This window comes from Salmo salar, chromosome 07 (genome assembly GCF_965601325.2).
Source record: "Salmo salar chromosome 07, fSalSal1, whole genome shotgun sequence".
Lineage (NCBI taxonomy): Eukaryota > Metazoa > Chordata > Actinopteri > Salmoniformes > Salmonidae > Salmo > Salmo salar.
The window spans coordinates 31,519,300-31,532,968 of NC_138297.1; the positions used below are offsets into that span (position 1 = coordinate 31,519,300).

General features: G+C 40.6%; 1 protein-coding gene across 4 annotated transcripts in view; it reads right to left on the reverse strand.

Moving 5' to 3' along the window:
* Positions 1 to 13,669, reverse strand: part of mtm1 (myotubularin 1) — a 71,729-nt gene that overhangs the window by 20,744 nt on the left and 37,316 nt on the right. For all 4 annotated transcript variants that reach the window (XM_014207110.3, XM_014207111.3, NM_001173773.1 and 1 more), the window contains 5 exon segments: positions 5,403 to 5,513; positions 5,081 to 5,182; positions 4,745 to 4,828; positions 2,461 to 2,610; positions 1,986 to 2,171 (listed from right to left, as the gene is read on the reverse strand). In XM_014207110.3, coding sequence (XP_014062585.1) covers positions 1,986 to 2,171; positions 2,461 to 2,610; positions 4,745 to 4,828; positions 5,081 to 5,182; positions 5,403 to 5,513 — 633 coding nt within the window.

Below are 13,669 nucleotides of genomic sequence, written 5' to 3' on the forward strand. Positions count from 1 at the left end.
CATCATTCATGGAAAGAAAAAAAAATCACTGGCCCTGTTCGAATACTGAAAAAAAATGTATAAGGGCCATTTTGAGAATTTAAGGAACATCAGGCACTGCTGGAATGTCTACCAATGGCATGTCCATCTTTTTGTTAGAAATTACACTGGTCACTCTAAACATTTATAAAGTATAAATAGGCCTCGTGTAAATCGAGGGCTTGCAAAAAGATTTCACTAATGATCAGTAAATGGCTTATAAGGACCTACAGTTTCTGTGGTTTTACTATTTATAGGTATGTGTTTGGGTAAAATTTACATTTTTGTTTTATTCCATAAACTACTGACAACATTTCTCCCAAATTCCAATAAAAAATATTGTTATTCAGAGCATTTATTTGCAGAAAATGACAACTGGTCAAAAGAACAAAAAAAATGCAGTGTTGTCAGACCTCGAATAATGCAAAGAAAATATTTCACAGTGGGTGCGAGGCACTGTGGCTTGTAGGCGTCTCCAGGTCTCACACCCACTGTGGAATTTGGTGGAGGATCGGTGATGATCTGGGGGTGGTTCAGCAAGGCTGGAATCGGGCATATTTGTCTTTGTGAAGGACGCATGAATCAAGCCAGGTACAAGGTTGTCCTGGAAGAAAAATTGCTTCCTTCTGCTCTGACAATGTTGGTTTTGGTTTTTCCAGCAGGACAATGCTCCATGCCACACAGCCAGGTCAATCAAGGTGTAGATAGAGGACCACCAGATCAAGACCCTGTCATGGCCAGCCCAATCTCCAGACCTGAACCCCATTGTGATCCCCATTGTGATCAAATGTGATCAACAGGAAGATGGATGGTCACAAGCCATCAAACAAAGCCGAGCTGCTTGAATTCTTGCGCCAGGAGTGGTATAAAGTCACCCAACATCAATGTGAAAGACTGGTGGAGAGCATGCCAAGACGCATGAAAGCTGTGATTGAAAATCAGGGTTATTCCACCAAATATTGATTTCTGAACTTAAAACATTAGTATTGTGTTGTTTAAAAATATGAACTTATTTTCTTTGCATTATTCGAGGTCTGACAACAGTGCATCTTTTTTATTATTTTGACCAGTTCTGTAAATACATGCTCTAAATGATAATATTTTTATTTGGAATTTGGGAGAAATGTTGGCAGTTTATATAATAAAACAAAACATTTTATTTTACCCAAACACGCAACTGTAAAACCAGAGAAACTGATCATTCTGCAGTGGTCTCAATTTTTTCCAGAGCTGTATATTCAACATCTTAGAAATGATCTTAGGAATCATAACATACTTTAAAAGTTGTTTATAAATGTGAATACATTGTTTACTAACATTTACAAATGTGGGAGTAAGGATTATTAAATGATGAATAAAATATTTACTAATCCATTATAAATGCCTATTATTCCAAGGTGTTATTATAAAGCGTTACCCATTCCTCACTTGAGGCTATTCAAACAGGGTCATTAGTAAAAGCTTTGGGCTTTTGATCAGTCCATGACACACACTGCGGGCACAATGTGCAGAGGGCAGCTAGCTGTTAAAAGCCTCTCAGTTGGGTGTCAGACATTTTGGGATTATCCACATAGATTCCATATCAGTAAAGTCCAAACACACTCACACACAGTGTAGTTGTTGCGTCCTCTTAGCTTCTAAACTCTACCTCCTCGTTTCTGACACCAATAAACAATGAAGGAGACTACTAGCAAGGCCCTACAGTAGACAACAAGAGAACATAACAGTCCATTCTATGTGGATGTCTATTAGACACCATAACCAACACACCTCCTTCCAAAACATTGCACCGTATCACTCTGTCTCTATGTAGCAAAGCTTTGCTGTGACATAGGAGCTCACATAAAAAAACTCCATAGCAAAGATTCCTCGCTAGCTTGCCTGTACATGTAAATAAAAAGGGTGGAAGTGTCCCTATTTGCTCCATTGACCCCATTGTGACCTTTCAGTGACCTTTGTCCCCTGACCTTGTTGGCAACGGCGTTGACGCTGGGCCGCGCGTCATAGATGGTGAGCTTGGCAGTGCCGTTGGCCTCCCGGATCACGTCCAGGTAGCGCTCGTCGTCCTTGTTCCTCTTCCCAGACATCCCCACCAGGGGCTGGGAGCAGCGGCAGATAACGGCCTGGTTCTCACGGTGGATCCAGGATAGGACCTAGAGAGAGAGAGGAGAGAAAGAAAGACGCAGTGTTAGAGCAAGCGAGAGAGAGGGTTAGGTAAGTGGGGAGGTGGGAGGTGGGAGGTGGAGGGGTTTGGGAAAGGGAGCGGGAGCGGGAGCGGGGTTGGGTGGAAGGAAGGAAGAGAGATAGAACACAGGGATATGATAGAGGGATAAAGAGACGGAGGAAAATAAAGAAGATAGGAGAAGGAAGAAGGAAAGTGGGATAAGGTGATTAGAGAGGGCAGGAAGAGTGTGAGGATAGGATGAGGAAACGGGGAGTTACCGGTATGCGTCCTCTCGACCTGAAGGTAGACACTTTCCTCAGGTCTTCCTCTGTAGCTTTGAAGGGAACCACCAGTATAGTGGGATAGGTGTCACACAGCTCATAGCTGTCATTGATGAACGTGATACGCCACTTGTCAGTGGGTAAGCCCTGGGGACCGGGGTAGACAAACAGCCAATCAGAGAAGAGATTGCAAGTTGTGACTCGGAGCCATTATTGGTGAAGTACAGTACTACATCACTGATGACAGGATAAGGACAGTATTTAAAAGCAGACTAAGTGCAGGTAACTGCCAAAATAAAAAACACCGACACAAAGTGTCTTAATAGGATGTTGGCCAACTACTAGGCTTGGGCAGTGTACCGTATATACCGTATACAGGGGTATTTGGAAAAAGCCACGGGATGATTTTTCAATACCGTCAATACAGTTCAAAATATTTAGACATTTTTTTATACATTTGAATATTTGTAGGTACTTTTTAAGTAAATACCTGCAGTCAACTTGTGGAATAAGTTAGGAGATAAAGAACATTGCGTTCTTCATTTCACCTGTCACATTATTATGTAGCTTACGGTAGTTCCAAGTCATGTGGTGTTTGTTTATAAGCACACAATGACAAGAGACCAGAGTCACTCACTGTGTAGCATGCGCCAGGTGATCTAATTACAGTATGGAATTCACAACTAAATGTTTGCCAGCTAGATATCTTATAACTATTAAGTTAACTGTCTAAAATGTGCTAAATGCTATGCAGTTGTGCATTTGGTTTGTTAATTTGGTAGCTAGTTAGCTATCCAGCTAAGTGGTTAGCTTCTTCCAAAAACAATCATGCATTTGCTTGGTAACTGCAGATAATCCCCTCCTGGATCAAGAGCCTTGCTGGCTAATATTAGTTTGGGGGCTCAGCAAACTGTGAGTAGCATTTTTGAGTTACTTGTATACTTGTATAGTTTAGTTAAAAAAACTGTACAAAATTTCCGTTAGCATTCTCTATGAGAATTCCTTAGTACTTGTTAGCATTCTGGTAAGTGACGTTTTTTGGGCTTTGAATATTAGTACTTTTTAAATAAATACCTGCAGTCAATTTGTGCACTAGATAATAGATAAAGCAGATTGCGTTTATCATTTCGTTGTTAGATCATTTTTCATTATGAAGCTTACTGTTACTAGTTTCCGAAAACAGAGGTTTGAGACAGTCGTGTATGTTTGTTTACAAAGAACAATGAGCAAAATGGGAGCTTCGTGAGGCGAGTCACTCCTGCTGCACAACTTAAGTGAGGTGATTAAGTTACACTTGTATGAAATTCACTACTAATGTTTGCCAGCTATATATTTTATAACTATTAAGTTAACCATCTAAGATTTCCCAAATAAATTCTCACCAGCTGGGTTTTTCTAGCTTGTTAGCTAAGTGACTAACGTTAGCTTGCAAAATCAAGCTTCTTGGTAACAGCAACAGAGAGGATCCCCTCCTGGATTGAGATCCCTGCTGCCTAATATTTGTTTTGTGCGTGCTGAAAACTGCATTTTTGAGATACTTGCATAACTTTATGAGCTGGGTTTTCTGTCCTAGTAGTAAATGTTTGCATACACTCGTTAGCATTTACCTAGAATCTGCTATGAGAATTCCTTAGTACTTGTTAGCATTTTTTATTTTTACGTTTACCATATATCCCGGGATGGCACATGGTATGAAGGTATAGAAATCTGGATACCGCCACCACAAGCCAGAACAGCTTCAATACACCTTGGCATAGGATTCTACAAACGTCTGGAACTCTTGGAGGGATGCAATACCCTTCTTCCACAAGAAATTCCATAATTTGGTATTTTGTTGACGGTGGTGGAAAATGCTCTCTCAGGCGCCGCTCCAGAATCTCCCATAAGTGTTCAATTGGGTTGAGATCTGGTGACTGAGAGGGCCATGGCATATGGTTTACATCGTTTTCATGCTCATCAAACCATTTAAATGACCACTTGTGCCCTCATTGTTATCCAATGAGGGCATAGCCTTGGTAGACCATTTTTTTTTACATGATCCTAAGCATGATGTGATGTTAATTGCTATATTAAGTCAGGACCTACACTTGTGTGGAAGCACATGCTTTCAATATACTTCATATCCCTCATTTACTCAAGTGTTTCCATTATTTTGTCAGTTACATGTAAGTGACTGAGTCAAAAGCTGTGACATTGGATCTGGCCCAATAGACACATAAAACCTATAAGACTTATCATAGCAATGTAATGACACATTTAATAAGACAATGATAAGGCTTACCTGCCGCCTGAACTCTTCCATGGGTTTGTAGACACTCCAGCCATTCTCTTCATATTTCTCCTGACTCAGGTACGCAAACAGAAGCTGAGGGAGAGAGAGAGAGAATGTGATTGACATGTCATTACTGAGGTTTTATTTGTCATGCAAATAACATGGGAGCGTTTCGCTAAGTAAACTACTCTTTGTGAGTGATTGTCTGACTCTAATGATGTGCAAAGAGAAATAACAGGCCACCTCAAACGGACGAAGTCTAATAAAGCACTTGTCTTGTACAATTATAGTTGTTAAACAGTTATTAAAAGTGGTAAGGTAGAAGGAAAAAAGGTGTGTACGTACCAGGCCATGGGATAGTGGAAAGGCGTATCTAAAGAGTATATCGAAGATGTCTCTTCTGCTGTGGCCCTCTTGCTTCAGCGCAAACCTCAGGTTCCTCATGTCCTGTTGGGAGACACACACAACACACAAAATGCTGTCATTACAAAATAAATAGTTGTAGTCTTTGATGTTGTCACTTCCTGATCCAACACTGGAATTAACGTCTCTGAGCACAATGTAAAAAATAAATAAAATTGTGTTTCATTCCGATTATATCTGACTGACTAGGACTGAACCATTGTGTATAAAATAGGGGTGTCAGGGCCATGATGAAGTATCTTACCTTGCAGGTGATGTCCAGCCCGTATGAGTTCTCCCCCCGACTGGAGGCTCCGCCCATCTTCTCCACCCGGCCAATGGCACCCAGCGGAACGTTCAGGGTCACCGACGGGTCCTGTGATGTCACAAGAAATAAAAACACGCGATTGGTCCTGCTGGGATTCCAGTTGTATCACAACAGAACACGCCATAAATTGCTGATTGTTGCTGCAGTGGTTGAACTGAAATCATACTTGATATTGGTATTGAGAGGGCACAAACCATATAATTGTGTAATGCACTAAACTCTTGAATATGCTTTTTGTAGCCATTATTTAACATGCAAGACAGGGCAGACTTATTAAGTAAACCCTTAGTAAAGCATAGGCCCATGTAGCAGGCACTTATTCTAATCACGTGCATCAGTTCATAGTCACCAGAGTATGTGCGTGTGTGTAGAAGTACTATGAAGTCAGCATATTGTTAAAGTGTTGTCAGATGTTGTATTACAGACAGCGGAGTATGCGTTCCTAATGGCTCCCTACTCCATATCTAGTGCACTACTTTGACCAGAGCCATATGGGACCTATGGGTTAAAGATTGTAGTGCACTACATAGGGAATAGGGTCCCATTTAGGACGTAGACTGGAGTAAAGAGCATTACTGCTACAGTAGTGTCCCTGTAGACTGTAATAACCTACTCCATCACTGACACACACTCAATTACACACACGCACATGCACACAGACTCACACACACACACACACACGGATGCACGAGCACACACACACCACTCTCCCTGACTGACGATCTCCGATAGAGCCAACCTTGGGACCTCCACGTCTGCTCCATCTATCATTCTCTAACCATCCCTCTTCTCTCTTGTTCTCCTCCCTCCATTCCTCCGTCAACAATGCCCCCATACCTCTCTATGGACCCTGGCAACTGGCCCCGGCAACATTACAACTAACAGAAACTGAAAACAATACTGCAAGTGCCCACGAAACTGTGCCAAACATTGGTGGTGCCAGGAGAAAGAGAGAGGGAGGAGGAAAGAGCGAGAGAGAGAGAGGGGATGAAAAAGCAAGAGAGGGGGATATGGGATTCCCCACTTTTTGTTGTGTTGGAGATTAACGTCTGGTCTAAAACAGGAAGAATGAAAGTGAAAATACCAGAGAGACTGGATTACACTTAGAGGCACAATATTGTTTTACTTAAGAGTGTGGTTATATCCATATCCAAATAACCTGGACAGTGCCAAGTCACACACAAGTACACACAGACAGCAATAGCAGACACGCACAGTATTATAATGCTTGACTAAGGGCCTCTTCTCACTACGAGAGATTGCCTACAGTAAAAATCATAATAGCAGAGAAATGTTTTTGAAACAGCTGAAATTTATAATCATGTTCCTTATTATTAGAGACATGTTATATTTCGTTTTTACCTGAAATTGCAGTAAAAACCGGTTAATCTGAAATTGACGCCGTAGCTTTAAAGTAATCTCAGAACTCCATTTATTCCATTGCAAAAGCAAGCAGGAAAGCAAGCAGAAATTCCCCAGTGAATTAACAACTGTTGGCTATAACTAGCAAAGCAAATGGCTCTGTGGTCCCGTGTGGCTCAGTTGGTAGAGCATGGTGTTTGCAACGCCAGGGTTGTGGGTTCGATTCCCACGGGGGACCAGTACGGGGGGGGGGGAATGTATGAAATGTATGCATTCACTACTGTAAGTCGCTCTGGATAAGAGCGTCTGCTAAATGACTAAAATGTAAATGTAAATGTCATAAAATTATACACATAACAAACATTACATTATATATTAGCAAGCTAGCTAGCAGTACACTAACTTGAAATGAAAACGACTGTTAAAATTAGAAACGTGTAATGTCTGAAAATGTAGCTAGTTAGACTATCTTACCTGTATACATCATGAATGGACACTTCTCCCTGTCACAGATGCTATGGCTGCCCTTAGTTTGAAGAGTTAATCCAGAGACGGGTGTTTTCTCGATCTCCTAAGCTATCATACTCTAATTCCACTGATTCCAACAAGACGCGTTAAACAGGATTACCTACACATACTGACCAGCTCAAATAGACAGAAGCGTGCGATATGGCAGACCAATCCGACTCATCTCTCGGCACGTCCAGCCCACCCATTAACTCAGCCAATCATGGCTAGCGGGAAGGTTGCTGTCTTTTTCTGCGGCTAAACCAACTAGGCCCGTAATTGAACAATTGTATTTACCGATAGCATACAAGTCTGTTCTTAAGGCACATTAAAGTGCACATGTTCCAGAATGGTTTTCTGCCCCCAAAAAACGCATTTTAATAGAAAATAAAAAGTAGACGTTCAAATGGCTCTCCGATGAAGTAGTGACCCGAGACATAAACTAGCTTCCTGAAACGAGTCACATTTAGTCCTTTATTACAACTATTGCATATTTTCTTATTTTTATCCCATTTCCTATAAAAGGGGTAAGGCGCAGGGGAAGGAGGCTGCTTTTTGGAAGTGGTGTGGAACGGTTGGCGAGCTGCGGACACCCTACCAGTTCCTGTATTGGCCATCAGAGCTACAGCTTCCAATGCTACAAGGAAGAGCACAATAAAGCACCTGTGCATGCAGCAATGTGTTGAGGTTGTGAAAAGTCCTGACAGGAACTTCATCAGACTGGCCGTGAAGAAGGAGCCCTCTGACCCTGTAGAGACATTTTCATGGTTGCTCACATAGTTATAGTCAAAGGGACCTGAGATCCCAAGGACTGTCCTATAGTGTAAGAGAATTGAAGACTGTTATTTTCTGTACAACAAGATTTTTCAGAATTTCCCCAGGGAGAAATCTGTACATCCAGCAAGAGCAGAGGACACAATGGAAAACAGATTTTGGACATGTACCACTCAGACATCCAAGCACATAAAACTGCACATCATTGCAGCCTTGAAAGAAGACTAATCTAATCTCAGAGTTGTGATGACTAGGCTACTTCAGCACTGGGCATGGTGGTAGAATATAAGGGTCTCCAACATGTAGTCAAATATGGACCACCTCAAGACGTCCAGTCTTAATTGCAGGCATATGGAAGAGCGGGGAGTGCCTTCAAACTATTCAGAACCCTTTGCTTTTTCCACATTTTTTTAATTCTAAAATTGATAAAAAAAATAATTCCTCTAATCTACACACAATAACCATAATGACAAAGCATTTTTTTTTTTTTTTTATAATTTAAAAAAATCGAAAAACCTAAAAAACAAACCTTCTTTACAAGTATTCAGACAGGATTGTGTCGAGGCACAGATCTGGGGAAGCTACCAAAAAATGTCTGCAGCATTGACGGTCCCCAAGAACACAGTGGCCTCCATCATTCTTAAATGGAAGAAGTTTGGAACCGCCAAGACTCTTCCTTGAGCTGGCCACCCGGCCAAACTGAGCAATCGGGGGAGAAGGGCCTTGGACAGGGAGGTGACCAAGAACCCGATGGTCACTCTGACAGAGCTCTAGAGTTCCTCTGTGGAAATGGGAGAACCTTCCAGAAGGACAACCATCTCTGCACCACTCCACCAAATCAGGCCTTTATGGTAAAGTGGCCAGACGGAAGCCACTCCTCAGTAAAAGGCACATGACAGCCTGCTTGGAGTTTGCCAAAAGGCACCTAAAGGACTCTCAGACCATGAGAAACAAAAATCTCTGGTCTGATGAAACCAAAATTGAACTCTTTGGCCTGAATGCAACGCGTCATGTCTGGAGGAAACCTGGCACCATCCCTACGGTGAAGCATGGTGTTGACAACATTTTGTGGTGATGTTTTTCAGCGCCAGGGACTGGGAGACTAGTCAAGATCGAGGCAAAGATGAACGTAGCAAAGTACAGAGATCCTTGATGAAAACCTGCTGCAGAGCGCTCAGGACCTCAGACTGGGGTGATCGTTCACCTTCCAACAGGACAACAACCCTAAGCACATAGCCAAGACAATGCAGGAGTGGCTTCTGGACAAGTCTCAATGTCCTTGAGTGGTCCAGCCAGAGCCCGGACTTGAACCTGATCGAACATCTCTGGAGAGACCATTGAATAGCTTTGCAGCAACGCTCCCCAACCAACCTGACAGAGCTTGAGAGGATCTCTAGAGAAGAATGGGAGAAACTCCCCAAATACAGGTGTGCCAAGCTTTTTATTTATATTCAAGTCAGTTAAGAACCAATTCTTATTTACGATGATGGCCTACACCGGCCAAACCCGGACGACGCTGGGCCAATTGTGCACCGCCCTATGGGACTCCCAATCACGGCCGGTTGTGATTGTGGCTTGTAGTGTTATACCCAAGAAGACTCAAGGCTGTAATCGCTGCTAAAGGTGCTTCAACAAAATTAATGCGTAAAGGGCCTGAATACTTATGTAAATGTGTTATTTCAGTTTGTGAAAATAAAAAAATAAAAAAATATTTTGTAGATTGATGAGGGAAGGAAAAAAAACAAATTAATACATTTTACAATAAGGCAGTAACGTAACAAAATGTGGAAAAAGTCAAGGGGTCTGAATACTTTCCGAAGGCACTGTACCCTGTAACATGGAAGACAGCTTGTTGGAGTTTCAAATAGTACCAGCTGCAGGCGGGTGAAACTGTTACAGCTCTTTTATGTTGTCACGCAACCAGTATCACCCAAACATGACCGCTGTAACAATTGTGCTACCTCATGCAACTGCAATGATGAATGTGAGGGCAATTCAAGTCCTTTGGAGAGGCATGCTGGACAACAATTACGACCAAGACATAGGCTGGTGATTGAAGAGCATAGGTAATACCCGAGAGAGAAATTACATGACCTTGCACTTGAGATGGCACACAGAGGTGTTCATGGGAGTCTCAGTTTATTGCACATCAGCCAATGAGGGTAACCCTGACAAAATCATCGACCACATTCGGAGCACAATTGCCTTATGTTTCTCAGTTGAGGAAATGTTTCTGCTCTGACCATTACTGACATAAGACATGCTGTAGCCCTAGTGTTTATCATCAGAGGTTTTTGGAGATGAACACTTAAGTGATGATGATTATGATTCAGTGTTGGGACAACTTAAGTCTATTGTAAACATGACTGTATACATGGGGATTTTTTTTCATGCTGTGTTGATTAATATTGTAGGCATTCTCATATATACTTAACACTTCGAAAGACTTAGGGTACGTAGTCTAGGATATTACTGTTGTGGAAACCATTGAGCTGTGTGGAACAGTAGAACGTATGTCATACAGACAAATAAATACTTTTGCTTAAATATTTGTTCTAATATCCATTTTGAGTTATCTAAAGTATATAGTGGGCAAAGATGTGGCCCGTCACCCATAGTTACTTGTTCATAAAGTGCATTTTTGAATCTCCCTTTTCTCCTTCACTTGACTTCAATACATCATCCATATTTGAAAACATTAATGCTCAGTGGATTGTATGACTTTATTGTAAATGAACTTTTAGTTGCCTTTATTTGATGAAATAAGTAAAGTGTACTACTATAAACTTTACACAACTTTCCCCCCCAGAAATGGCATAGAGAATTGATACTGCTCTTGCATTAGTGTACACATCACAGCCCATAAAACTTCCTCCTATTTAAAGTTTAAGACAGCAACAACAGGAAGAATGTTAACAGTACATAATATTGTAAGTAAAAGTCATTATACAAATAAAATGGTATATAAATGGTAAAGAAAATGTACATACAGCACCTTCTGAAAGTATTCACACCCTTTTACTTTTTTCACATTTTGTTGTGTTAGACTGATTTTAAAATTGATTAAAGGCGCATTATGCAGAAATCGCTCTTCATTTCCTGGTTTCAAAACTTCTAAATCGTTCGCCTAATTTCAGTATATGTGACAAAACCAGCAGTCATTGAATCATTGTACCATCTAAACCGCTGTGAAATATCTTTGAAGCTGGTGTACAAAACCGAAGTAAAAGACTAAAAAAACTAAACTTAAGAACAGGAAGCATAGAAATAGTGCACATAGAACAGATCTACCGCTTCTTCGACTTGTTATCAATGAGAATGATACATTTATAACTCACATTTCTATGTGAATTTGGTCAGGTCGCCCAAAAAGTTATATTGGAGCAATACCCCATAATATCAAAGTGGAATTTTGTTTGTAGAACATTTTAGAAATGTATTAAAAATGAAAAGCTGAAAGTCTTGAATCAATAGGTATTCGACCCCTTTGTTATGGCAAGCCTAAATAAGTTCAGGAGTAAAAATGTGCTTAAATTGCATAATAAGTTGCATGGACTCAGTCCGTGTTCAATAATGGTGGTTAACATGATTTTTGAATGACTACACCATCTCTGTACCCTACACATACAGCAAATTGTAAGGTTCGTCAATCGAGTAGTGAATTTCAAGCACAGATTCAACCACAAAGACGAGGGAGGTTTTTCAATACCTTGCAAAGTGCACCGATTGGTAGATGTGTAAAAAAAAAAAAAAAAGCAGATGCCGAATATCCCTGAGCATGAAGAAGTTAATTACACTTTGGATGTCGTATCAATACACCCAGTCACTACAAAGATACAGGTGTCCTTCCTAACTCACTTGCCTGAGAGGAAGGAACCTGCTCAATGATTTCACTATGAGGCCAATGGTGATTTTAAAACAGAGTTTAATGGTTGTGATATGAGAACTGAGGAAGGATCAACAATGTTGTTACTCAACAATACTAACCTAAATGACAGAATGAAAAGAAGGAAACCTGTACAGAAGAAAAATATTCCAAACATCCATCCTGTTTGTAACAAGGCACATCAGTAACATTTAAAAATATATATATATTTTTTTGTTGTTGTCTTGAATACAAAGAGTTATGTTTGGGGCAAATCCAACACAATCCATCACTGAGTACCAGTTAAATAAAGGTTAAATTACAAAAATGTTATAAAAAATACCCCTCTCCATATTTTCAAGCATGGTGGTGGCTGTATCATGTTACGGGTATGCTTGTCATTGACAAGGACTAGGGAGTTTTTTTTAGGATAAAAATAAACAGAATACAGAATACAGCTATAAGCACAGGCAAAATCCTAGAGGAAAACCTGTTCCAGTCTGCTTTCCAACAGACACTGGGAGACAAATTCACCTTTCAGCAGGACAATCACCTAACACACATGGCCAAACATACACTGGAGTTGAAGATAACATTGAATGTTCCTGAGTAGCCTAGTTACAGTTTTGACTTAAATCTGCTTGAAAATCTATGGCAAGACTTGAACATGGCAGTCGAGCAATGAACAACAAACAACTTGGCAGAGCTTGAAGATTTTTTTTAAGTAATGGGAAAATATTGTACAATCCCGGTATGCAAAGCTCTTAGAGACTTACCCAGAAAGACTCACAGCTGTAATCGCTGCCAAAAGGTGCTTGTACAAAGTATTGACTGAACGCTTATGTAAATTAGATATTTCTGTATTTCATTTTCAAATCAAATTAATTAGCAAACGTTTATAAACACATGGTTTCACTTTGCCATAATGGGGTATTGTGTGTAGATGGGTGAAAAAAAAAAAAAATTATCCATTTTCAATCCATTTTGAATTCAGGCTGTAACAACAAAATGCAGAATAAGTCAAGGAGTATGAATACTTTCTGAAGGCTCTGTATAATATTTTCTGTTGAAATAATTACACAAATAAATGCACCGAAGAATGTAACGGTAGAAAAGTAAAACACAGGTTGAGTCTACATTGTCATTGGTTTCAGTACTACATCTTCTTTCCTCTTTCCTACATTACTTCTCTAATTGTGGCGTTTAAGATTATTTCCATTCTAGGGTCTCAACACTGCAGCTGAAATTAACTGTCAATGTTTGTGCCTCTGCCTGCGTGCCAAATGAGCAGACAGTTGGTTCTTCTCACAGTGTAAGCTCAGTTTGTGGTTGATGATCCACAACTATAGTTCCTCATAGTCCAATTTGTGCAACAGCTTTATTTGGAAGTTCCCGGAAGCTTGGGTAAATAAAACCTGCCAGGTGTCAAAGCAAACAACTTCTGATGATAAAGAAGCACACTTACTATATGGTCGATGTCCTCCGATCTACTTGAGATTGAGTGCTTTCCACAGTCTGGCTTCAGCTCACGCTCTTTATCAAATCGATGCATGAGGTCTGTCTGCTCTCCAATGGTCCTGCTGACTTTCTGTGCAATGTCAAACTTGACACGGCCCTTTGATGTAGCATGAGGTCTTTTGTGTGGCACAAATGGTGTTCGCAGTTCAAGTCTAAAGCTATGTTGTTTTCTGATCCA